General features: G+C 65.8%; 1 protein-coding gene across 7 annotated transcripts in view; it reads left to right on the top strand.

The window, feature by feature from the left end:
* BRSK2 (BR serine/threonine kinase 2) overlaps positions 1-24,746 on the top strand; it is a 71,496-nt gene that overhangs the window by 41,912 nt on the left and 4,838 nt on the right. For 6 of the 7 annotated variants that reach the window (XR_010340225.1, XR_010340226.1, XM_064370295.1 and 3 more), the window contains exons 3-17: positions 951-1,036; positions 7,750-7,890; positions 9,167-9,283; positions 9,775-9,808; positions 10,015-10,083; positions 10,176-10,322; positions 11,456-11,487; positions 11,767-11,931; positions 12,275-12,372; positions 12,458-12,608; positions 14,818-14,883; positions 16,777-16,837; positions 17,709-17,916; positions 18,491-18,539; positions 22,139-22,262. Coding sequence is in view for 5 of the 7 variants with exons in the window: in XM_064370295.1 (XP_064226365.1) it covers positions 951-1,036; positions 7,750-7,890; positions 9,167-9,283; positions 9,775-9,808; positions 10,015-10,083; positions 10,176-10,322; positions 11,456-11,487; positions 11,767-11,931; positions 12,275-12,372; positions 12,458-12,608; positions 14,818-14,883; positions 16,777-16,837; positions 17,709-17,916; positions 18,491-18,539; positions 22,139-22,262 (1,548 nt within the window). In the remaining 2 variants the exon portion in view is untranslated. Of the gene's footprint in view, positions 1-950; positions 1,041-7,749; positions 7,891-9,166; positions 9,284-9,774; positions 9,809-10,014; positions 10,084-10,175; positions 10,323-11,455; positions 11,488-11,766; positions 11,932-12,274; positions 12,373-12,457; positions 12,609-14,817; positions 14,884-16,776; positions 16,838-17,708; positions 17,917-18,490; positions 18,540-22,138; positions 22,263-24,746 lie in introns of all 7 variants that reach the window. The other variant, XM_064370296.1, reaches the window with a different exon arrangement.

Genomic DNA, 24,746 nt, shown 5'->3' on the forward strand with positions numbered 1-24,746 from the left:
AATTTGGGAGGTGCCTGTGAGCCCTGAGTGGAGGAAGGAGGGCCTGGAGATGCGGAGGAGGAGAGGTGGCCCTGACACCTGCAGGCACCATGCACAGATGCCCGCTTGGAAGGGAAGGGCTTGGGACAGGCTGGCCAACTCACCAGGGCTGGGACCCCATCACAAGACTGGCCCCAGCTCCAAAGCCTTGTCTACCCTGGCTCCCGAGTGCTAGGTGCCCCGGGCTGTTGCCTTGGCTAGCCTCCACACTGCCACAGCCACTTCTCTGTGCTGGGAAGGGCCCCAGGTGGCCTTGACCAGACTGGCAGGTCTGAGGGAGGAGACCCTGCCCTCACCTCGGAGCAGGACTGCGTGTCCTGAGTCAGGTACCCTCAGGGGTCACTTCTGCCCCTCCCTGGGGCCCTGGGACATTGCTACCCTCCCCACTTGAGGACATTGCCAGCTGGGAGCCTATGGATGGGGGACACGTGCCCTGCCCACGGCGGGCATACCCACTCCATACCCTGCGCACAGGACGTCCACCCCCACCTCGTGCCAGTCCTGAGCCCAGAGAGGCCTGTCCGGTCCTCCGCTGCGAGGCCTCCACTGTGAGGAAGGACGGAGCGCGGGCGCAGCCTGCCTGGAAGGGCCTCCACCCGACTCTGGCTGGGAGCCTGGGAGGCCTCCTCCCCCACAGCTCCAGGCCCCGTTCCTGAGGCTGGGTTCACACTGAGGGCAGCGCCGAGGCCCAGGCTGCCTGCCTTGGCAGAGCGGGGAGGGACCCTCCTGCTCCAGGGGCCCCCAGCCCCCAAGCTGGCATCAGCATGGGGCCTGGGCTCTCTCCACCAGCCAGGCCCCAGCAGAGCAGCCCGCGTCCCTGCGTCCCCACAGCTAGCACCAAAGGCGGTGTCTGTGGGGAGTGATGGGCACCACAGCCCTGCGAGCGTGACGTGCTCGTCTCTCCCGTGCAGGTGGAGCGAGAGATCGCGATCCTGAAGCTCATTGAGCACCCCCACGTCCTAAAGCTGCACGACGTTTATGAAAACAAAAAATATTTGTAGGTATTGCTGGGTCTGGAGAGCTGGGGTGGCAGAGGTGGGGCTGTCGGTCTAGGGCGGGCGGCCGGGGCATGGGGAGTGCAGGGACTGGAGGCCAGGGGCGCCAACTGCACCCTGTCAGCCCTGGCCCCGCCAGCACCCACACCTGACTGTGGACGGTCTCGGCCAGCCCAATGTGCCCTGTGCTTCTTGACCAGACCAGACACCTGCCCTCTTGGGGGCTTGCTGCTGAGCCTGAGGCCAGCAGGGGGGATGGGGCCTTCTGGAGGGGGGATCAGGGTTTCAGGTCAAGGGGTGGGAGCACCTGGTCCTCCCCACAAGGCCACATCGAGCCTCCTGGCCTCTGCCCAGGGCTCCTCCAACCCACTGAGACACACCCCCATCCCCGAGGCTCCCCCACGAGGCACAGCCTCCAGGTTCCCGCCCTGGATGGACTCCGGCTGCCAAGTGTGGCTGACCCCGTCACCCTACAGCCGCCAAGGCCAGCAGAAATCCCCTCCCTGTGCCAGGCGTGCCTGTGTGTGAACCCCATCACCCACCACCCACCCTCAGCCAGCTCCTGGAGTAGATGCAGAAGTCATTCACAGGATGGGCTCCTGGTGGGCTCTGATGGGGCGTCCCAGCGGCGAGGGGCTGCTGCTGAGCACTGTCTGGCCTTGAGCCCCCTCTGACTCTGGCTGCTCCCAAGGCAGCGCCCTGACTACCAGGTGGTCCTGGCCAGGCATCTCTGGGGCATCAGGCACTGTGGGGGCAAGGAACATGCAGGGGTGGACTGAGGGGTGAGCTGAGGGTGAGAAGGCTGAGGGTGAGAAGGCTGAGGGGTGAGAAGGCTGAGGGTGAGAAGGCTGAGGGGTGAGAAGGCTGAGGGTGAGGAGACTGAGGTTGAGAAGGCTGAGGGGTGAGCTGAGGGTGAGGAGGCTGAGGTTGAGGAGGCTGAGGGGTGAGGAGGCTGAGCAGTGAGAAGGCTGAGGGGTGAGCTGAGGGTGAGGAGGCTGAGGGGTGAGAAGGATGAGGGGTGAGCTGAGGGTGAGAAGGCTGAGGGTGAGGAGGCTGAGGGGTGAGGAGGCTGAGCGGTGAGAAGGCTGAGGGGTGAGCTGAGGGTGAGGAGGCTGAGGGTGAGGAGGCTGAGGGGTGAGGAGGCTGAGGGTGAGGAGGCTGAGGGGTGAGCTGAGGGTGAGAAGGCTGAGGGGTGAGAAGGATGAGGGGTGAGCTGAGGGTGAGGAGGCTGAGGGTGAGGAGGCCGAGGGTGAGAAGGATGAGGGTAAGAAGACTGAGGGTGAGGAGGCTGAAGGGTGAGAAGGCTGAGGTGTGAGATGAGGGTGAGGAGGCTGAGGGTGAGGAGGCTGAGGGGTGAGGAGGCTGAGGGGTGAGCTGAGGGTGAGGAGGCTGAGGGTGAGAAGGCTGAGGGTGAGAAGGCTGAGGGGTGAGAAGGCTGAGGGGTGAGGAGGCTGAGGGGTGAGCTGAGGGTGAGGAGGCTGAGGGTGAGGAGTCTGAGGGGTGAGAAGGCTGAGGGTGAGGAGGCTGAGGGGTGAGATGAGTGTGAGGAGGCTGAGGGTGAGAAGGCTGAGGGGTGAGATGAGGGTGAGAAGGATGAGGGTGAGGAGTCTGAGGGCTGAGAAGGCTGAGGGGTGAGGAGGCTGAGGGTGAGAAGGCTGAGGGTGAGGAGGCTGAGGGTGAGAAAGCTGAGGGTGAGGAGGCTGAGGGGTGAGAAGGCTGAGGGTGAGGAGGCTGAGGGTGAGAAGGCTGAGGGGTGAGCTGAGGGTGAGGAGGCTGAGGGTGAGGAGGCTGAGGGGTGAGAAGGCTGAGGGGTGAGCTGAGGGTGAGAAGGCTGAGGGGTGAGATGAGGGTGAGAAGGCTGAGGGTGAGATGAGGGTGAGGAGGCTGAGGGTGAGAAGGCTGAGGGGTGAGAAGGCTGAGGGGTGAGGAGGCTGAGGGTGAGAAAGCTGAGGGTGAGGAGGCTGAGGGGTGAGAAGGCTGAGGGTGAGGAGGCTGAGGGTGAGAAGGCTGAGGGGTGAGCTGAGGGTGAGGAGGCTGAGGGTGAGGAGGCTGAGGGGTGAGCTGAGGGTGAGGAGGCTGAGGGTGAGGAGGCTGAGGGGTGAGGAGGCTGAGGGGTGAGAAGGATGAGGGGTGAGCTGAGGGTGAGGATACTGAGGGTGCGGAGGCTGAGGGGTGAGGAGGCTGAGGGTGAGGAGGCTGAGGGGTGAGCTGAGGGTGAGAAGGCTGAGGGGTGAGAAGGCTGAGGGGTGAGCTGAGGGTGAGGAGGCTGAGGGTGAGGAGGCCGAGGGTGAGGAGGCCGAGGGTGAGAAGGATGAGGGTAAGAAGGTTGAGGGTGAGGCGGCTGAAGGGTGAGAAGGCTGAGGGGTGAGATGAGGGTGAGGAGGCTGAGGGTGAGGAGGCTGAGGGTGAGGAGGCTGAGGGTGAGGAGGCTGAGGGGTGAGCGGAGGGTGAGGAGGCTGAGGGTGAGGAGGCTGAGGGTGAGGAGGCTGAGGGTGAGGAGGCTGAGGGGTGAGCTGACGGTGAGGAGGCTGAGGGTGAGAAGGCTGAGGGGTGAGCGGAGGGTGAGGAGGCTGAGGGTGAGGAGGCTGAGGGTGAGGAAGCTGAGGGGTGAGAAGGCTGAGGGGTGAGCTGAGGGTGAGAAGGCTGAGGGGTGAGAAGGCTGAGGGGTGAGATGAGGGTGAGGAGGCTGAGGGTTAGAAGGCTGAGGGGTGAGATGAGGGTGAGGAGGCTGAGGGTGAGGAGGCTGAAGGTTGAGAAGGCTGAGGGGTGAGATGAGGGTGAGGAGGCTGAGGGTGAGGAGGCTGAGGGGTGAGCTGAGGGTCAGAAGGCTGAGGGTGAGGAGGCTGAGGGTTAGGAGGCTGAGGGGTGAGCTGAGGGTGAGAAGGCTGAGGGAGAGGAGGCTGAGGGGTGAGAAGGCTGAGGGTGAGGAGGCTGAGGGTGAGGAGGCTGAGGGTGAGGAGGCTGAGGGTGAGGAGGCTGAGGGGTGAGCTGACGGTGAGGAGGCTGAGGGTGAGAAGGCTGAGGGGTGAGCGGAGGGTGAGGAGGCTGAGGGTGAGGAGGCTGAGGGTGAGGAAGCTGAGGGGTGAGAAGGCTGAGGGGTGAGCTGAGGGTGAGAAGGCTGAGGGGTGAGAAGGCTGAGGGGTGAGATGAGGGTGAGGAGGCTGAGGGTTAGAAGGCTGAGGGGTGAGATGAGGGTGAGGAGGCTGAGGGTGAGGAGGCTGAAGGTTGAGAAGGCTGAGGGGTGAGATGAGGGTGAGGAGGCTGAGGGTGAGGAGGCTGAGGGGTGAGCTGAGGGTCAGAAGGCTGAGGGTGAGGAGGCTGAGGGTTAGGAGGCTGAGGGGTGAGCTGAGGGTGAGAAGGCTGAGGGTGAGGAGGCTGAGGGGTGAGAAGGCTGAGGGTGAGGAGGCTGAGGGTGAGGAGGCTGAGGGTGAGGAAGCTGAGGGTGATGAGGCTGAGGGTGAGGAGGCTGAGTGGTGAGCTGAGGGTGAGAAGGCTGAGGGGTGAGCTGAGGGTGAGAAGGCTGAGGGGTGAGAAGGCTGAGGGTGAGAAGGCTGAGGGGTGAGCTTAGGGTGAGAAGGCTGAGGGGTGAGAAGCCTGAGGGTCAGAAGGCTGAGGGTGAGGAGGCTGAGGGTGAGAAGGCTGAGGGTGAGGAGGCTGAGGGTGAGGAGGCTGAGGGTGAGAAGGCTGAGGGTCTGAAGGCTGTGGGGTGAAAAGGCTGAGGGATGAGATGAGGGTGAGAAGGCTGTGGGGTGAGAAGGCTGAGGGGTGAGCTGAGGGTGAGGAGGCTGAGGGGTGAGAAGGCAGAGGGGTGAGAAGGCTGAGGGGTGAGAAGGCTGAGGGGTGAGGAGGCTGAGGAATGAGAAGGATGAGGGGTGAGGAGGCTGAGGGGTGAGACGGCTGAGAGGTGAGCTGAGGGTTAGAAGGCTGAGGGGTGAGAAGGCTGAGGGGTGAGAAGGCTGAGGGGTCAGAAGGCTGAGTGGTGAGCTGAGGGTGAGGAGGCTGAGGGGTGAGAAGGCTGAGGGGTGAGGAGGCTGAGGGGTGAGAAGGCTGAGGGGTGAGGAGGCTGAGGGTGAGGAGGCTGAGGGTGAGAAGGCTGAGGGGTGAGAAGGCTGAGGGGTGAGCTCAGGGTGAGGAGGCTGAGGGGTGAGAAGGCTGAGAGTTGAGGAGGCTGAGGGGTGAGAAGGCTGAGGGGTGAGAAGGCTGAGGGGTGAGGAGGCTGAGGGGTGAGGAGGCTGAGGGGTGAGGAGGCTGAGGGGTGAGGAGGCTGACGGTTGAGCTGAGGGGTGAGAAGCCTGAGGGGTGAGAAGGCTGAGGGGTCAGAAGGCTGAGTGGTGAGCTGAGGGTGAGGAGGCTGAGGGGTGAGAAGGCTGAGGGGTGAGGAGGCTGAGGGGTGAGAAGGCTGAGGGGTGAGGAGGCTGAGGGGTGAGGAGGCTGAGGGGTGAGAAGGCTGAGGGGTGAGGAGGCTGAGGGGTGAGGAGGCTGAGGGGTGAGCTCAGGGTGAGGAGGCTGAGGGGTGAGAAGGCTGAGAGTTGAGGAGGCTGAGGGGTGAGAAGGCTGAGGGGTGAGAAGGCTGAGGGGTGAGCTGAGGGTGAGGAGGCTGAGGGGTGAGAAGGCTGAGGGGTGAGAAGGCTGAGGGGTGAGCTCAGGGTGAGGAGGCTGAGGGGTGAGAAGGCTGAGAGTTGAGGAGGCTGAGGGGTGAGAAGGCTGAGAGTTGAGGAGGCTGAGGGGTGAGAAGGCTGAGAGTTGAGGAGGCTGAGGGGTGAGAAGGCTGAGGGGTGAGAAGGCTGAGGGGTGAGCTCAGGGTAAGGAGGCTGAGGGGTGAGAAGGCTGAGAGTTGAGGAGGCTGAGGGGTGAGCTGAGGGTGAGGAGGCTGAGGGGTGAGAAGGCTGAGGGGTGAGAAGGCTGAGGGGTGAGCTGAGGGTGAGAAGCCTGAGGGGTGAGAAGGCTGAGGGGTGAGAAGGCTGAGGGGTGAGCTGAGGGTGAGGAGGCTGAGGGGTGAGAAGGCTGAGGGGTGAGGAGGCTGAGGGGTGAGAAGGCTGAGGGGTGAGCTGAGGGTGAGGAGGCTGAGGGTGAGAAGGCTGAGGGTTGAGCTGTGGGTCAGGAGGCTGAAGATGAGGAGGCCGATTGGTGAGAAGGTTGAGGGGTGAGGGGGCTGAGGAGTCAGAAGGCTGAGGGGTGAGCTGAGGGGTGAGGAGGCTGAAGGTTGAGGTGTCTCAGTGCCTGGCCAGAACCCGCTACTCCCCATCCCAGAGCAGTTACTCCTGCTCTCGCCAGGCCGGGGTTTCCGCATCCCCTTGGGAGCACGTGCAGGTGGCCAGCTCCAGTGTGTCGCTGGGGAGAGAAAACCCAGGGCTGGGGTGCGGGGAGCTGCCTTCCCCCACCCCCGTGAGCAGGATCACAGAAACTTCCACCATAGGCTTGGGGTTGGGGGCCGCCCTGGACCCTGATGCCGGCGAGGGGACTGTGACGAGGGTATGGCTGCTTTGCTGTGAGGTGGTCCTGGAGCAGTGGGTCCTGGGGAGGGCAGGACAGGAAAGAGCCCAGGGGGTGGGCATGGCTGCTTTGCTGTGAGGCGGTGCTGGAGCAGTGATCCCTGGGGAGGGCAGGACAGGAAAGAGCCCAGTGGGTGGGCATGGCTGGTTTGCTGTGACGAGGTGCTAGAGCAGCAGGTCCTGGGGAGGGCAGGACAGGAAATTGCCCAGGGTGTGGGCATGGCTGCGCTTAGGGGGCTTCTCCTGAGGTCTGGCCCTGGGTGCTGTCCCACCCCCTCTGCACACCGTGTGGCCTATGCTGAGCCTCCTGCCCACAGCCCACCCTGTGCCCCCACCACAGCCTCTGCTCCCATCCCTGCACTGGGCCCTGGATTCCTGCCAAGACCAGCTTCTGAGACAGCTGGTCACTCCAGTCCTCACCACTGCTCTGAGTGGGCTTCCAGGTCCTACTCCCTCATCCCAGGCCACTCACTGGCCCCACATCACCGCGGCCACACCTAGGGCCACTGCCCTCACAGGCCTCCCCCAAACTGGTTCAGCCTGGACGGAGCAGCCCCCAGGCAGTCTGATCCAGTGTCCCACAGGACGCCCACCAGGAACCAGCCCCTCAGGACCCTCCATGTGGCTGAGACCCCATGGGAGGCCAGGAGCCCACCAGGGCAGGAAAGGGAGGGCCACGCCATTTCCTCACCCCTCCCCACAGCCCTCACACCTCCTGTCCCCGCTCACAGCAGTCCAGAGGATCCCAGGGTCCCTGGGCCCCTGGATGCGACTTCGCAGTCTCCCGTTGGGCGTCCGTGCCACTGAGGTGCAGGGGATGACGGGGTCTGAGTGCCTCGCCTTGCAGACGCGGAAACGGCAGAGCAGGCAGGACAGAGCCCGAGGCCACCCCATGCTGCACCCTGCCCTGGCACCCACCACACTGAGCATGTGGGTTCCAAACCCTCCCTGGCGGCTGTGCCCCCAGACCCATCCCTTCACCCACCCTCCCCCCTAATCCCACCTCAGGGTCCCTGCAGAGTCATTTGAGGCCCATCCTAAGGAACCCAGATGGCCTGAGGTCTGCCCTGCAGTCGGGTCCTCTGAGCTGCTTCCCCAGCCCACGGGAGAATGGGGGCGGCCTGCAGGGAGGCTGGGCCAAGTGGTGGCTGTGGGAGGCCCTGGGACAAGGGGGGCATCAGCTGGCACCACAGCTGGGCACACTGGGGGTTCGTCTGCTGCAGATACTTGGTGCTAGAACACGTGTCGGGCGGGGAGCTCTTCGACTACCTGGTGAAGAAGGGGAGGCTGACCCCCAAGGAGGCCCGGAAGTTCTTCCGGCAGATCATCTCGGCGCTGGACTTCTGCCACAGCCACTCCATATGGTGAGTCCTCGCCCTGCTGCCCCCGCTCCCCAGGGACCCACCACCCCAGATGCCCCATGGCCCGAAGGACTACACCCCGCCATGTGCTATTCCAAGGCACCCCATCCCTCCCAGGCGCCTACCCCAGAAGCTACCCCTCACGTGCACTGACCCCCCAGGAGCTATTACTCATGTTCATCATCCCTTCCCAGGAGCTACCCCTCAAGTGCAGCCCCCAGGAGCTATCCCTCACATGCACCATCCCCCCAGTAGCTAACCCTCATGTGCACCCCCCAGGGGCTCCCCTTCACAGGCACCAACCCCCACAGGAGCTACTGCTCACGTGCACCATCCCCCCAGGAGCTACCCCTCATATGCACCATCCCCCCAAGAGCTACCCCTCAAGCGCACCGTCCTCCCCCAGGACTTACCTCTCATGTGCATCATTCCCCTCAGGAGCTACCCACACATGCACTGACCCCCCAGGAGGTACCCATCACGGGCACCGTCCCCCCCAGGAGCTCCCCCTCATGTTCACCTTCCCACCCCAGGAGCTACCCCTCAAGTGCACCCCCCAGGAGCTATCCCTCACATGTACTGTCCCCCCCAGTAGCTAACCCTCATGTGCACTATCCCCCCGACCCCAGGAGGTACCCCTCACGTGCACCATCCCCTCCACCGCAGAAGCTACCCCTCATGTGCACCGTGCCCCCCCCCGAAGCTACCCCTCAGGTGCACCATGCCCCCCCCAGGAGCTACCCCTTAAGTGCACCATGCCCCCTCCAGGACCTGCCCCTCAAGTGCACCCCCCAGGAGCTACCCCTCCCGTGCATCATCCTCCCCCCAGGAGCTACCCCTCCTGTGCACCATGCCACAGCAGGTGTTCCCCTTCAGCCCCAGAAGCAGCAACCCCCAGCACCTCCCCTTCCCCCTGGAGTGGGCAGTGTGTTGGGAAGATTTCTGCCTGGTGCCCACCCAAGGGCTCTGGGAGCTCTTCCATGCATCCCTACGCGCCTGGGGGCCCTAGCTTGCCCTAGGCCAGAGAAGATGTGCTAGGGAGCAGGAGGGGCAGGAAGGAGGGCGTGGCACAGGGATGCCTGATCAAAGGCAAGAGCCAAACGGACCAGGTGGGCGACTTCTGATTGGCTGCCTGTGACATCACCAGGCTGGATTGCCATTGGCCCCTCTGTGTGATTGGCATTTGGAGAGCCAGTGCACGCTGGGCAGGGGTCTCCAGGGCCGGGAGGCGCTCAAGGCAGAGATAGGCCCTTTTCAGCCTCACCGCCCTCCTCCCCAGCCACAGGGATCTGAAACCCGAAAACCTCCTGCTGGACGAGAAGAACAATATCCGGATCGCGGACTTCGGCATGGCGTCCCTGCAGGTTGGCGACAGCCTGTTGGAGACCAGCTGCGGGTGTGTGGCTCTCCTTGCTGCTGGCTCTGCATGGGCTGGGCTGGGGGAAGAGGAGGAGCCGGCGGGCTGAGAGGTCCTCAGCCTGCCTGAGCCTCCCGGCACCCCCGACAATGTGCTTGAGTTTCCCAGTACCCCACCAGCCTAGTGGTGGTGGGGAGGTGGGACCCCTGGAAGGTCTGTACAGTGAGGATAGGGGTGCGTCCCGCCCACCTGGGAGTGAGGCTGGGACCCGCCTACAGGCCCCTCTCCTGGAGACCCCCGGCCCCTGCTCGGCCGAGTGGGCAGACAGCCTTGGGCGAAGCAGAGACCCAGTGCCCCGACCTTGGTCTCCTCCCAGAAGCCGTCCTGGGGATTCAGGGAACGTGGGGGCGTCTGGCGCCAAAGCCCAGTGAGCCTACCTGAGGGCCCCGAGATGCACCATTGCCCTGGGAGGAGGGACTGGCAGTGCCCAGTGCCCAGAGCCCACCGCTGACCTCTGCCCTTGCCTGCAGGTCACCCCACTACGCCTGCCCCGAGGTGATCCGGGTGAGTCGCCGCTGCTGTGTGCACCCTGCGGGTCCCAGGGTGGCAGGGACCTGACCCCGGTGGGACCCCAGCCTGCCACACCCGCAGGCGCTGCTCAGCCGCCTGTCCTGGGGCCCGACTTCCTCCCAGGCCCTCTGTCCAGCCCCGCCAAGGCCCCCTGCCCCACCCTGCACCCCCCCCAACAGCCCGGGCACTGCTGTCTGCAGGGGGAGAAGTACGACGGCCGGAAGGCGGACGTGTGGAGCTGCGGCGTCATCCTTTTCGCCTTGCTGGTGGTGAGACCCGGCCCCCGCCCCAGTCCCCCGCCTCGCCCTTCCCCCACACCCCTCACACACCGGGCCTCAATGACCCCGCCCGCTGTCCACAGGGGGCCCTGCCCTTCGACGATGACAACCTGCGGCAGCTGCTGGAGAAGGTGAAGCGGGGTGTGTTCCACATGCCGCACTTCATCCCGCCCGACTGCCAGAGCCTGCTGCGGGGCATGATCGAGGTGGACGCCGCACGTCGCCTCACGGTGTGTGCCCGCCTCGGAGTGGGGTGGCCCCAGGGCGTCGCAGGGGCGGGTGTGTGCTCAGATGTGTGGGCACCAGGGTGTGTGGACAGGTGCCCAGGTGTGGGGGTGCCCAGGTTCATGTGTGTGGGTGGGGGCATAGGCGTGGGCATGTGCACGTGTGGGGAGGTGTGTCCAGGTGCCTGTGAGCACTTCGACAGGTGTGGGTGTGCATAGGCACGGTGGGTGGGCGGGTGGGGGTGCAGGCGTGGGGGGGCTACGTGCACAGACAGGTGAGGCCTGGGCTGTAAGTTACACAGAAGCATGGGCGCTTCCCCATCGCGGCCATCTTCCTCCACACGCCGCTGAGGAAAGCCCCAGGCTGTGTGAACACTTCCCCCTAAGGGACCCTGGCAGCTGTGGGGCTGGCAAAAGCCAAAGGTAACCCCCAGCTGCTGGTCCCAGCCTCCTCCAGGGTGGTCTGGTGTGGGGCCCCTGCACGTCCACTTGACAGGAGCAGGTCACCCTCTGGGCTGGCCTTTCCAGGGTAGTGTTGCTCTGTTCCCAAGAGGCCACCACCCCACACCCCCGAGCTGTCTCTGAGTCAGGGTGGAGAGAAGGGGCCGTGTGGCTGGCCGGCCCTCCCAGCCTCCTGCTCGCACCTGCACCCAGCCCCGCCCCCGCCACACAGGTGGGCCGGGTTCTCCTGGCTTCAGCTCCCTGCTCTCCTGCCTTGGTTCCTGTTTAGAGCCATGGAGGGGCCTGGCCCAGGCAGCACAGGCACCTGGGGCCGCCCTGGCTCCAGCTTCCCTGCCTCCCCTCTCCCTCTGCTCCCTGGGCCCCTGCCCCCACCCCCGCCTCTGCTCCCTGGGCCTCTGCCCCTACCTGGAGTTCCCCCACCCCTGACCGCCAACTTACCTCCTCCTCGAGGTCTGCATTTTCTTCTCCACTTGGGAGAGGCGGGGGCAGGGGTGCTGGCCTTGAGCCTCTGGGAATGCAGCCCCCTCCCCATCCTCCTCCCCACCCTCCCTCTGCTCACTTGCCCTCACCCTCTCCTGCTCTCTCTGCACCCCCAGCCCCTGCCTTCCCCTCACCTCCTAATGTGGGCTCTCTCCAACCCTTGTCCATACTAACTCCCTGTTTCTCTTTCCTTGTAGCTAGAGCACATTCAGAAACACATATGGTATATGTAAGTAGCTTTTCCACCCACTAATCGCCTGCTTTGCCTGTCGCTGTGGCCTGGAGGCCCTGCTAGGAAAGGCGGGGGGAGGGCGCCGGCCCTGCCCCGCCTTGGCCCTCAGCCCTTAGTGGCCTGCGCTGGGTGCGGGGTGCGGGCAGGACGCAGGAGGCCTCCCCGGGCTGGGCACAGGGAGAGTGGCAGGATGCAGGGCCCCAGGTGAGGGCGGGCCTCCCAGCCTCCCCGGCCCGGCCAGTGCTGACAGCCGGGCGACCTGCCCTGTGTCCACAGAGGGGGCAAGAATGAGCCAGAGCCGGAGCAGCCCATTCCCCGCAAGGTCCAGATCCGCTCGCTGCCCAGCCTGGAGGACATTGACCCTGACGTGCTGGACAGCATGCATTCTCTGGGCTGCTTCCGAGACCGCAACAAGCTGCTGCAGGACCTGTTGTCGGAGGAGTGCGTCCTGGGAGGCTCCCGGGGGCGGCGGCGGGGGGGGCCTGGGGGTGGGAGCCCCGTCATGGAGGAGCTGGTGTCGGAGGAGTGCGTCCTGGGAGGCTCCCGGGGGCGGCGGCGTCGGGGGGCCTGGGGGTGGGAGCCCCATCATGGAGGAGCTGGTGTCGGAGGAGTGCGCCCTGGGGGCGGTGGCGGGGGCCTGAGGGTGGGAGCCCCATCATGGAGGAGCTGGTGTTGGAGGAGTGCGCCCTGGGGGCGGTGGCGGGGGCCTGGGGGTGGGAGCCCCGTCATGGAGGAGCTGGTGGCCCTGTGTGCCAGTGCACCCCGCACCTCTTGCCCACTGTAGGGAGAACCAGGAGAAGATGATTTACTTCCTCCTCCTGGACCGGAAAGAAAGGTACCCGAGCCAGGAGGATGAGGACCTGCCCCCCCGGAATGAGATAGGTATGGTCTGGGGGTGGCCTCAGCTCGGCTGGCACTGCCCCACTGGGTTCAGGGGCTGCGTGGCCTGACGCTTGTCTGTGCACAGACCCTCCCCGGAAGCGTGTGGACTCCCCAATGCTGAACCGACACGGCAAGCGGCGGCCGGAGCGCAAGTCCATGGAGGTGCTCAGTGTGACGGACGGCGGCTCCCCGGTGCCTGCGCGGCGCGCCATTGAGATGGCCCAGCACGGCCAGAGGTGTGTGTGCCCCGAGGCTGCTGGCCTCCCTCCCTGGGCCCTGGCTGCGTGGCACCGCTGCCTGGCTCGTTCCTGCCCATGGTCCTGGAGTCTTGGCTGAGACCATTTCGTGGGGCTGCATGGGCTAAGCTGGGCTTAGCTGAGCTGGGCTGGGCTGGACTGGAGCTGAGCTGGGTTGGGCTGGGCTGGAGCTGAGCTGGGCTGAGCTGGGCTGGGCTGAGCTGGGCTGAGCTGGGCTGGGCTGGGCTGGGCTGGGCTGGGCTGGGCTTAGCTGAGCTGGACTGGGCTGAGCTGGGCTGGGCTGAGCTGGGCTGAGCTGGACTGGGCTGGACTGGGTTGAGCTGGGCTGGGCTGGGCTGGGCTGGGCTGGGCTGGGCTGGACTGGGCTGAGCTGGACTGGGCTGAGATGGGCTGGGCTGGGCTGGGCTGGACTGGGTTGAGCTGGGCTGGGCTGAGCTGGGCTGGGCTTAGCTGAGCTGAACTGGGCTGAGCTGGGCTCGGCTGGGCTGGCCTAGACTGGGTTGGATTGGAGCTGAGCTGAGCTGGGCTCGGCTGGGCTGGAGCTGGGCTGGGCTGAGCTGGGCTGGGCTAGGCTAGGCTAGGCTGGGCTGGGCTGGACTGGACTGGACTGGCCTAGACTGGGCTGAGCTGGGCTGGACTGGGCTAGACTGGGCAGGACTGGTCTGGTCTAGACTAGACTAGGCAGAGCTAGGTTGGACTGGGCTAGAATGGACTCAGCTGGACCAAGCTGGGCTGTATTGAACTAGACAACCGAGCAGGGCTGAGCTGAACTGGGCTGGGTAGGGTAGGGCTGAGCTGGGCAGGGCTGGGCTGAGCTGGATTTGGCTGAGCTGAGCTGAGCCAGGCTGGGCAGGGCTGAGCTGACCCAAGCTTGGCCAGGCTGAGCTGTGATATGGTCACGTCATGCTTCGAAGCCATCAGCCCAGCTAGCCCATCCCCTTGGCCCCAGCAATGCTGGGCCTGTCTCTGGGTGGCAAGTGTGGTGTGTGTGGCCAGGGGCATCATAGAACTCGGCAGTGAGGGGCAGGTGTGGGCTGCTCTGACGAGACCCGTGGCCGGAGGAAGGGCACCCAGGCCTAGTGGTGCCTCTGCTGGGTGGGGGCAGGGCCAGGCTGCCTGCACAAGGCCCTCAGCAAATCATTGGAGCTGGTGCGGCCTCTCAGGGATGAGCCCAAGCATCCCTCGCCAGGCGGGGGCTTCCAGCATGTGGGGAGCACAGCAGGAAGTCCGGGAGCCCAGGCAGTCTCCGGTCCACCCTGTGGTCTGAACCTCAGCACCTCAGGGCCCCCTCCTTGTACTGAGGATTTGGGAACTTGGGGGAAACTGAGGAACTGTAAGGTAGCTTGGCAGCCATCAGGCTAAACTTGTTCCAGCCCCAGCCCTGGCCCTTGCACTGGTGGTCCCAGTTCCACCGGCTCCCAGGCCACGGCCCTCTGGGAGTCCAGGCCCTCCCTAGGGTTTCAGGCTGGCCCAGCCTCCAACCTCAGGTCCCAGCTCCCTGGAACCTCCTTCCCAGGGTGCAGTCAGTCACGGCCTTGGCCCCAATACAGGGGTCAGCCAGGAGCCTCCAGTCTACACTCCACGGCTCTGACCTTCAGTGGCTGCGTGTCATGGGTGCACCTCAACCCCTAGCCCTGCGTCTGCCTCCTGCCTGCATGGCGCCTCCCCTGGGCTCCCCTGACCCCACAGGGCAGACCCCAACACCCCACTGCCTGGCCTCCGGTCAGTAGTGTGGGAGGCTGCCCTCTTGGTCTCTGCTGCAGCTCCCAGGCCTGGCTGCCTGGGGTAGGCGTGGGATGGGCCGAGGCCTGGACCACTGCGGGGCCTCGGGAAGCCACTAGTCCTGGCATGTCCCAGCCAGACTCCGCTCCTGGCGCAGCCATCTGTGCAGTCGGCAGAGATCCAGCCATTGGTGCTGGACCACACGGGGCTGCTGACTAGGGACGCAGGGGTCCTGGGGGCTGGGGTGGGGCCGCCCAGGCCACCCTGCCCAGCAGTCACACGGTGCGGGGCGTGCTGTCCGGCCCGGCCTCCTCTCTCACCATCTCTGTGCACCGGCCTGGGCTCGGGGGGCTATGCCCGGGCCTCAGAGCCGCATGGAGTTCTCGCCTGGTGTAGCCCAGGCCCTGGCCGACTGCCCACGTGTGGCCGCCAGTAACTGTGTTTTCTCGCTTTGTTCCTGCTGTAGTAAAGCAATGTTCAGTAAAAGCCTGGATATCGCTGAGGCCCATCCCCAATTCAGCAAAGACGACAGGTATACACCCTGACCACCCGTCCCTGCACCTCCCAGCCCCAGACTCGCTGTCCTGCCTCAGTCCGGGCAGGCAAATGGGCGGGTCTGGTGGCGGGCTGGGCTGCAGGGCCCCTGCGGCAGTGGAGCCGGCCAGCAAGCCAGGGAAGGGCCCTCGGCTGCACAGAGGCCGAGGAGGAGGGGTGGGACTGCTGAGGCTAGGCCGGCGCCCACGCACCGTGGCTCCCAGGGCCTGGTCTAGAGTCCTGCGTGGCCGAAGGCTGTGCCACGCTTCCTGCCAGCCCCAGCGCACTGCCGTGGCCTTGCTGCCCCTGGGGCCGGCCAGAGGTGAAGCGGAGCAGTGGTCCCATGCCAGCCCACAAGAGCTGAGGAGGGTGGGAGGCGCCACCGAGAGGCCTCTGCCTGGGGCCGGCCTTCTGAGCCTAGGCAGGTGGCGCCGAATCCCAGGGCTGCTGCCTGCTGGGCTGGCTGCCAGTCCGGCCTCTTCTCTTTGAGTATCAGCCCCGCGCCTGCCTGTGACCCCTGCCCATGTGCCCCCACCCTGCCTGCCCTGGCTGCCCTTGGGGCTGGCGGCCTCTCTCCTGCCCCTGCCCCAGCAATGGTAGCTCAGTGTTCCCAGTGGCTGCCTGGCCGGACGGGACGGGGGCTCGGCCCCTCCACCTGGGGCCTCTGGCACCTCTTCTGTCTTCCTCGTGGGCTCTGGGCGGGCTCGGCAGGAGCCACAGGTCCAGGGCCTCACCAGTGGCTGCTGCCCCCATGAGGGCCATCCACCGCTCCCAGCCCAGCCCCTAATGGCTCTGGGTCCAGCCCCAGCCCTGGGTGCCACCTGGCCCAGACAGGCTGGCTTGGGCATGGGGTCCCCGCTGCCTCCCTGCCCCCTTGGCTGCGTCTGGTGGGGAAGCTGGAGGGCCGTCGCTGTGGGGCCCAGCCCCCAGGTGTCCGGGAGCCAGGTGTGTGACTGGTGTGGGTTCAGGGCGCTGGCCCCTGCAGCGCTCCGCACAGTCCACAGCCTGGGCCATGTTGTGGGCCAGTAAGGCCCCTCGTGGCCAGCTGGTGGTGGGCATGCCTGGTGGGCAGCGCAGGATGGTCTTTTACTCTTCTGTCCTTTTCTCTTCGGTGGCTGTCTCGGTCTCTTCCCTGCATTTCCCTCCTCCAAGGATGGCAAGTGCCCTGGCGCGTGGGCACCGGCTTAGTCTGTTTGGTGACAAACAACTGCCCTGGTCCCTGCACGAGGCGGGGGGTGCAGCGGGCTGGGTGGCTGCACACCAGTGTCTTCAGCCCAGCACACTGGGCCAGGGCCTCCCTCCTGCGGTGTGCAGGTGTCCGGCCAAGTAGGCGGTGGGACAAGGCTTCACCGGCCCCACCGACAGCCACCCCAGCCTGGCTCTGCCCAGGCCCTCCAGGCTCTGGGCAAGGAGAGGGCCGGCTGCTGACCCAGGCACCTCATGGGCAGCTGTGGACGTGAGGCCAGGCTGCAGACCCTGTGACAGCTCAGCCATGGGCCTTGGCAGCTGGGGCATGGGAGGCTGGAGCCAGCATGAGGCCTAGAGTGGAAGGGGCCAGATACAGCTCCCAGGAAGCCCCCATCTGTCCCCTCGTCCCTCTGTCCACCTGGATTGCCCTTTGCCGTGGCCGCGGGGTGCCGCACGCTGTGCTGTGCCTGGGTGGCTGGCATGGGGTGGCCCCCCACATGTGGGCTCTGATGACCCCAGTGGGGCTGGGCACAGCCAGGCACCCTGGGTCCTCCTGGAACTGGCAGGGCATGCAGCAGGCCCTCGGGGCTCTTGACCCGGGCTCCAGGCCTCCTGGAGGGTTTTCCTGGGGGGAGCAGAGCCCAGCGCCTGCTGCTCTGCTGCACCTGGCTGAGCCATGGCCCTGTACCTTGTGACCCCCCAGGTCTCGGTCCATCAGCGGTGCCTCCTCAGGCCTTTCCACCAGCCCACTCAGCAGCCCCCGGGTGAGTGACCCCCCCAGCTCAGATGCAGAGGTCCCAACCCTCCCAGTCAGCGTGTGCCGGGGTGGGGGCAGGCCTCCGCGGACCCTGGGAAGCAGCCCCAGGCACGCAGGCAGGCGGTGCGGCCCCCACGCCCGAGCTCCCATGGCAGCTGCTGCTTTGCGCGAGGGCTGCTCTAACTGCACGTTCTTTTGTTCTGTTTTGTTTTGTTTTTCTCGTGTGTCACTTGTTTGCTTTTGTGGCGACCCCTCCCGCTGGTGCCTGCCCGCCTCCCCGCCCTCCCCGCCCTCCTGCCTGCCCGCCCTCCCTCGTGCCTGCCCGCCTCCCTGCCCTCCCCACCCTCCCGCCTCCCCGCCCTCCCGCTTCTTTCTGGTCCTCCTGTGCGATGTGCATGCTGGGAACTGCACTGCACATGCTCGTGGCTGCCCCCACCCTGCCCACCATGGCTGCCCCCACCCTGCCCACCGCGGCTGCCCCCACACTGCCCACTCCCTGCGCCTCCCTGTAGCCTGTTAGGAAGCTTGTCCTGCCCCCTCCGCCCCCCGAGCTGCCATTCGTGGCCCACCCCCTGGCCACCTCCGAGGAGCCCGAAGCTTGTGGGAGCACCTCGAGGCCTGGACACATCCTCCCTCCGCAGGCTGCCCCGCGGCCTGACCCCAAGACCCAGACCTTGCCGTGCAAGGCCAAGCTGACCGACAAGCCTCTGCACGGCACCAAGTCCAACCCCTTCCCGGCCAGCACACCAGCTCGGCCTCCCGCCGCCAGCCTCGGTCCCCAGCTGGCACCACCCCTGGGCCCGCCTGCCCTGCGGGTGCCTCCCCGGCCCCCACCCACCGGGACTGAACCAAACACCAAATCTGTCCCCACCATACAGGTGACCCCTCACCCCTCACCGAGGGGCAGTCCCCTCCCCACCCCCAAGGGGACACCTGTCCACACGCCAAAGGAGAGCCCGGCTGGCACGCCCAACCCCACGCCACCGTCCAGCCCCAGCGTCGGAGGGGTGCCATGGAGGGCGAGACTCAATTCCATCAAGAACAGCTTCCTGGGCTCACCCCGCTTCCACCGCCGGAAACTGCAAGGTGAGTGTCTGCTCGGAGGTGCCAGAGCAAGGCTGGGAGAGCGCAGAGACTGCTCTGGGAGGGCCCACCCAGCGGTGCCAGACAAGTCCAAAGGACCTGCAGCTGCATGGGAGGCCTAGGCCTGCCACTGCCCATGGCTCGCTGTCACAAAAGTGCCGGGCAGCAGCTCGTGTCCTGCCTGCCACCCAAGCTGGCATCCCCTCCGGACATTCTGTGTTCCCAAGTCCACTCACTCCATGTCCTGGGCCAGGCACACAGCAAGGCGAGCTGGCCACCGAGTGGGCACTGCCAGTCAGGAGGCTCCGTGTGGGGGGCACCGAGGGCCAGTTAGTGCTGCTGGAGAAGGCACAGCTGACTTCAGCACCAGAGGCTGGGACAGCTCCCCACAGCCCGGGGGCGCCTCGGCCAGTGGGGCTTCTAAGGTGGCTGGTAGCTGGGGTGGACCTGTGGCCTTGGGGGGTGTCCCAGTGTGTGGTGGACTCCTGATGACCCTGACCTTGGCTCAAGGTGGCCAGGGCAGGGGAAGGATGAGGCATTCACCCGGCCTTCCCTTCTGTTCATCCCGTGTACACAGTTCCGACGCCAGAGGAGATGTCCAACCTGACCCCAGAGTCATCCCCAGAGTAAGTGGCCCCTGCTTGGAGGTTGCTTGGCACGTGGCACTGGGCTGAGGGAGGGTCATGGAATCCTTCCCCTGTGGCCGACGGGGACTCCTTCTCTACCTGGCTTCACCTCCCACTGTAGGCAGGGCCCGTCGCAGCCATTGAGTCTGAACTTCAAATGCCCGGCTGTGAGGGGAGGGCCGTCCAGGGAAGGAGCCCCCAGCCCTGATGAGAAACTTCAGCCCTTGGGGGAGCCTGGGGTTGGCTGGAGGCGAGTGGGGGTACACTGGGCAAAGTCTTCCCCAGGGCCTGAGCTCGCTGAGGGAAGACTCGGGGTGGGTCAGGTCTCAAGGAGAAAGCAGCCTGTGCTGAGAAGAAAGAGGCAGGCCGGGGCAGCGGGGCAGGCCTGGTGGGAACATGCCTGCAGGGGCCGAGCAGAGCAGGCAGGCTAAGGCCCTGCCCCGCCGCCTTTCTGAGCCATGAGAGGTGCCACTGCACAGACTCTGCAGCGCCCGGGTGCTGAGATTTCCTGGCAGTCAGTGTGACCAGTGTCTGGGCAAAGATGTCCCCAGAGACCCCTTCCTAGCCCCCAGGCCCTCTCCCTGCCCTCCACGATGGCCTTAGTCACTGGGCAGTGTCTCAGTGACCGGGTAACTGGTGGCATACACAAGTGACCCTGCAGTGTGACCCCACACAAGGCAGCTGCAGAGTGGGACCTCCTGCAGGCGACCCCAGGAAATGGAGGTGTGGCTAGCTGTGGACTCAGTAAGAGAACCCTCATCCTGCTGCTGACTTTAAACCAGGGGCCCCTGTGCAAACTGCTCAGTGGAAGCCTGAGGAGCACTGTCAGTATCTGGGCCTATCTGGGCCGAGCAGGTGGCCCTTCCAGCTGGGCGCCCAGGTCAGAGGCATACAGGCAGCGTCACAAGCCCAGAGGTACAGGGCTCGGCAGACTTCAGAATGTTCTGCCCAGGCCGTGGCGGCGTTTCTGCCACTACCAAAAGCTTCCAGTAACAGACTCATAATGGCCTTCCTCAGAAAAGGTGGAAAATGCACCCCCGTAGCCTGACGGCGCCGCGGCTGCCGGGGCTTCTCGCTCCCCCGTTGAGACCACCCAGAGGGCTTGACCCTCCCCGGGGTCCAGGACAGACGCCTCCCACAGCCCCGCCCGACGGACAGACGCCTCCCTCAGCCCCACCCGAGGGTCCAGCACAGCCGCCTCCCACAGCCCTACCAGAGGGACAGACAGCCCACCAGAGGGACAGACGCTTCCCTCAGCCCCACCCAAGGGTCCAGAACAGCCGCCTCCCACAGCCCCACCAGAGGGACAGACAGCCCCACCCGAGGGCCCGGCACAGCCGCCTCTCACAGCCGCTCCTTGCCCAGGACTCGCTTGCTGGGGACCTGAGACAACCCTCAGTCCCAGCTGCCTCCAGCCCCAGAGGAACAGAACAAGGCGCTGTGTGTGCATGGGAGGTGACCGTCTTCTGGAAGGGGTGGTTGTCTGGGACAGGCAGGGCCGCAGGCAGGACACCCAGGGCTAATGTCCTTGAGTCTGAAGCCCCGGGTGGAAGCCCAGGCAGTTTCCAGATTGCAGCCTTGAGGGGGGATCTTTCTCCAGGAAGCCCGAACCTGGCGGATGCGGCCCACCCCGTGAGGAAGGGTCCCCCGCCAGTGTCACAGGTGACTGATTTAAGTTCATCTCATCTAAAAATGGCTTTGCAGCAACACCCAGTCTCACGTCCCGCCAGGCTGTGCACTGTCTGCCATGTGGGCATGGGAGTCACGGCGCAGGCCCCACCCGCCTCCTCAGCCCAGCCTCCCACCCGCCTCGTCGGCCAGCCTCCCTGGGCCCTCTGGCATCTTTCACACGTGGGACTATTTTTGACAAATGCCACACCCCCAGGCCTCAAAGCAGAGAGTCACGTGTGTACCATGGCAGAATATGGGACATGCAGAACCCCCCGTCTGTGTTTCTAGAACTGCCTGGCTGCCCCGTGCACTGCCTGGCTGCCCCGTGCACTTCCTGGCTCCAGGCCTTGGCACAGGGCTGGGGTAAGCCAAAGCTGGCCCTTGGAGTTTCAAACCCAGAACAGCCAGCTGCCGAGGCCGGCGGGACACTGAGGCAGTATTGAGAAGCTAAGTGATGGCCGAGCCAGCCCCCGTGCTCGCCTGGCAGGACTCCTGGGCCTCACAGGGACGGCTGCAGTGGCCGAAGAGTAGGCAGCTCCAGAAACTGGCAAGGGAAAGGGAAGCTATGTAGCCAGGATGCCGGGAGAGGGCACCCTGAGCCCAGCCCCACTGGTGCCTCCTCCCGGTCCCTGCCTCTGCCTTTCCCTGCAGCCCTGGTCCCACGTCCAGGCAGCGGTGGCAGCGGAAACTGTCAGGGAGAGCCCTCCCAGACAACGGCCGCCCAGCACCCTCTGCCTGAGTTGAGGGGGTTGGGGGGGGCGGAGCAGAGGGCCTCTGCACGTTGGGGTGGGCCTGCGGGCAAGATGGGAGCGACCTTCTGTGGCCTCAGAAGCAGCACCCGCTCCTGTTGGAAGCCAGTTGCAGGCCCCGCCTGCTTCTGGGGGTGGGGGGCACAGGTGACTTGAGGAGCCCTGCTCAAGCCATCTCCCACAGGGGCCTTGTGAGGAGGGCTTGGCTGTGGAGGGACAGCCCCAGGCTTGGGAGCGGGTGGCAGGCTGGCAAGGTGGGCCGGGGTATGGAGCAGTGCGGGGTGGGCTAGGCAGGTGGGTGGTGCCAGCCATTCTCACTGGGCCCTGCGTCCAGCAGAGGAAGTGATGTGGGTCAGGCCCACTGGTCGTGAGGTTGGCAGCACTGCCCCAGCCTGGGGTGGGGACCGCCCGCTGTGGTGGCACCGGGGAACCGGGGTCTGCGTGTCTGTGGCAAGCCCAGAACTTCCCCAGCCAGCCCTGGAGGTCTGGAAGTGATCTCTGCTCTACAGGGTGGGGACTGGCCCTGCCAGGCTGGAGTCACAGGGAAGCCACATGGCCACATGCCCTAAACACAGGAGGGTGGCCCCGGGGTGCCGAAGCTGCCCTGCCCGGTGGGAGGGTGCACAGAGCCCGGCATCTGCTAGGCTGCCCTGTCTGGTGTTTGGTGGGAGGGGGCACAGCCCCTGGCATCTGTGCTGTACCTGTCCTGCCACTGCCTGCGTACAGCTCCCTGGTTTCCCCAGCTCCAGGCTGGGCACCTCGGCCAGGATGCTACTGGGCAGCTGATGAGGGCTTAGCCAGAAACATAAAAGCAAGGCTGGGGGCAGGGGGCACCCTACTCCCCTCTCCTTTTCTTCCCAGTGGGGTCTCTAGTGTTCTGCCCAGGCACAGCTCTGCGGAGCCAAGAGGCACCAGTTAGGGCTGTGGAACCTGGTTAGGGTCATGGGTTAGGGCCACAGTGAAGCTCAGGGCATTCAGGCTAGTGTTAGGCCAGGGTTAGGGTGTTGGGGCCAGGATAAAGGTCAGGGTCAGGGCCATGGGTTCTGCCTAGTGCTGTGGAGAGCTGTTTCTGTCGCGTGGAAATTGAGGAATTCCGCCGCTCCAACCCCAGGTTTCAGGGAGGCAGTGGTGTGGACGGCACCACCCCTCCGTCCTCACAGCCTGTCTCCCACTGCCTAGGCTGGCCAAGAAGTCTTGGTTTGGGAACTTCATCAGCCTGGAGAAGGAGGAGCAGGTCTTCGTGGTCATCAAAGACAAGCCTCTGAGCTCCATCAAGGCTGACATCGTGCACGCCTTCCTGTCGGTGAGGCTGCAAGCGCCAGGGCGGGCGGGCAGCCCCCCCAACCCCACACCACCCAGCTCCCCCGAGAACAGGCAGCCCCCCCAACCCCACACCACCCAACTCTGCCCCGAGAACGGGCAGCCCCCCTGGCAACCCCACACCACCCAGCTCCCCCGAGAATGGGCAGCCCCCCAACCCCATGCCACCCAGCTCCCCCCCGAGAATGGGCAGCCCTCCCAACCCCATGCCACCCAACTCTGCCCTGAGAACGGGCAGCCCCCCCAACCCTACACCACTCAACTCCGCCCCAAGAATGGGCAACCCCCCCGGCAACCCCACGCCACCCAGCTCCCCCGAGAATGGGCAGCCCCCCCAACCCCATGCCACCCATCTCCCCCCCGAGAATGGACAGCCCTCCCAACCCCATGCCACCCAACTCCGCCCTGAGAACGGGCAGCCCCCCCAACCCCACACCACCCAACTCCGCCCCGAGAACGGGCAGCCCCCCAACCCCACGCCACCCAACTCTGCCCCGAGAACGGGCAGCCCCCCAACCCCACACCACCCAACTCCGCCCCGAGAATGGGCAGCCCCCCAACCCCACGCCACCCAACTCTGCCCCGAGAACGGGCAGCCCCCCCAACCCCACACCACACCACCCAACTCCGCCCCGAGAACGGGCAGCCCCCCAACCCCACACCACCCAACTCCGCCCCGAGAACGGGCAGCCCCCCCAACCCCACACCACCCAACTCCGCCCCGAGAACGGGCAGCCCCCCCAATCCCACACCACCCAACTCCACCCTGAGAACGGGCAGCCCCCCCAACCCTACACCACTCAACTCCGCCCCAAGAACGGGCAGCCCCCCCAACCCCATGCCACCCAGCTCCCCTCGCGAGAATGAGCAGCCCCCCCAACCCCATGCCGCCTAGCTCCCCCTGCCCCGAGAACTGGCAGCCCTCCCAACCCTACACCACCCAACTCCCCGCTGAGAACGGGCAGCCCCCACAACCCCACGCAGCCCAGCTCCCCCCGAGAATGGCAGTCCCCCCAACCCCACACCTCCCAGCTCCCCAGAGAATCCAGAAGCCTATCTGTCCTGACCCAGGACATGTTCACACACAGAACGGACATCATTCACCTGTGGGCCTGCCCAGCTGCCTGCACCGGACAGGCGTTCTCCCCTGCCCACCCTCTCGAGAGAGGGGTCCCTGCCCATCTGGGGCACTTGGCCTGTGGAGGGAAGCAGGACCTCACTCACTGGTCCCAGGCAGCCCTACGTGTGTGCCAGGCAGGCCTGGGCGGCTGGCACGTGGGGCAGGAGGGAGGCTCCAGCGGGGCAGGCCTCAGAGAGCGACGCCTCCATGAGACTCAGGGAGAAGCCATTGCAAGGCCATGACCCCAGGGACTCCATGGGGCTCTGCGGGCTCTCAGTGGACACCCCCAAGCCTCGGGTATCTCAGTTTCCCTGGCCTTGCCCTGCACTTGGAGGCTGGATGGCTTTCCACAAGGGTGGCCGCACTCAGGGGCTTGGGTGGGCTTCAATTGTCTTTACTGGGCCTCAGGTTAGAGGAGCAGAAGGACCCATAAAGTTTCAAATAGAGAAGTGTTATTGCCAGGACTTGAGTGCCGGGTCCCACCAGGAGACCCCTTCCCTGCCAGCCCTGTCCACTCTGTGCTGTGCCCAGGCATCACAGGGGCCGCCCCCACCTGCTGCCCCCACCACACCCAGCCTGACCTCCCACCAGGCATCACAGGGACTGCCCCCACCTGCCACCCTCACTGCACCCAGCCTGACCCCCTGGGGCTGCTGTCCTGCCCCATTTTCACCACCGCCAGGCGCCCTCTCTGGCCCCAGGATCTTGGCAAGATCAGGCTGTGGCTTACTGCGGCGGCCTCTCTAGCAGGGAGGGGGCCGGCCTCCACCTCACTGGACGCTCTGGGCACTCAGGCCACCGTTGCTCTGGCTGCAGCTGAGGTTCCCTTAGCACCATAGGGATAGCTCGGAGCCCCTACGGAAGGCTCTGGGGGCTGGGAAAGCCTAGTGCCAGGCAGGGCAGGGCCAGGCACTTGGACCCTGGCTTCAGGGGCCCTCAGTGGCCCGGCCCCATGTCCGTATCCTCTCAGGGGTCTCCTCCCCGCACCATGTCCCTTCATGCCGCCCCTAGTTGCCATGGCCAACCTCAGACTCAGCAGTGGCCCTGGCCCTTCCCCTTGCCGGCCCCAGTGAGGCGGTCGTGTCCAGCCCGGACGCCGTGCACTGGGTGGCCGGAGTTCTGCTTCCTGTAGCTGCCCCTTGGTAACTGTGGAGCCCACACAGCCAGTGCCAAGCGCCCTGGGTCCCACAAGCAGCAGGCAACTGTGGTTGAAGTAGGCGCCGAGTCCCAGGAAGCCCCAGCAGGAGGGCACAGTCCCAGCCCCAACCCCATGCCCCACCCCTCAGTGGCAGCTCCCAGACTCCCCACCTTCCCATCGGCTCCCACCCTGGACCCCAACCTCGGGCT

This window comes from Aotus nancymaae, unplaced genomic scaffold (assembly GCF_030222135.1).
Source record: "Aotus nancymaae isolate 86718 unplaced genomic scaffold, 86718_ANA_hifiasm-v0.15.2.pri h1tg000106l, whole genome shotgun sequence".
NCBI classification, from domain to species: domain Eukaryota; kingdom Metazoa; phylum Chordata; class Mammalia; order Primates; family Aotidae; genus Aotus; species Aotus nancymaae.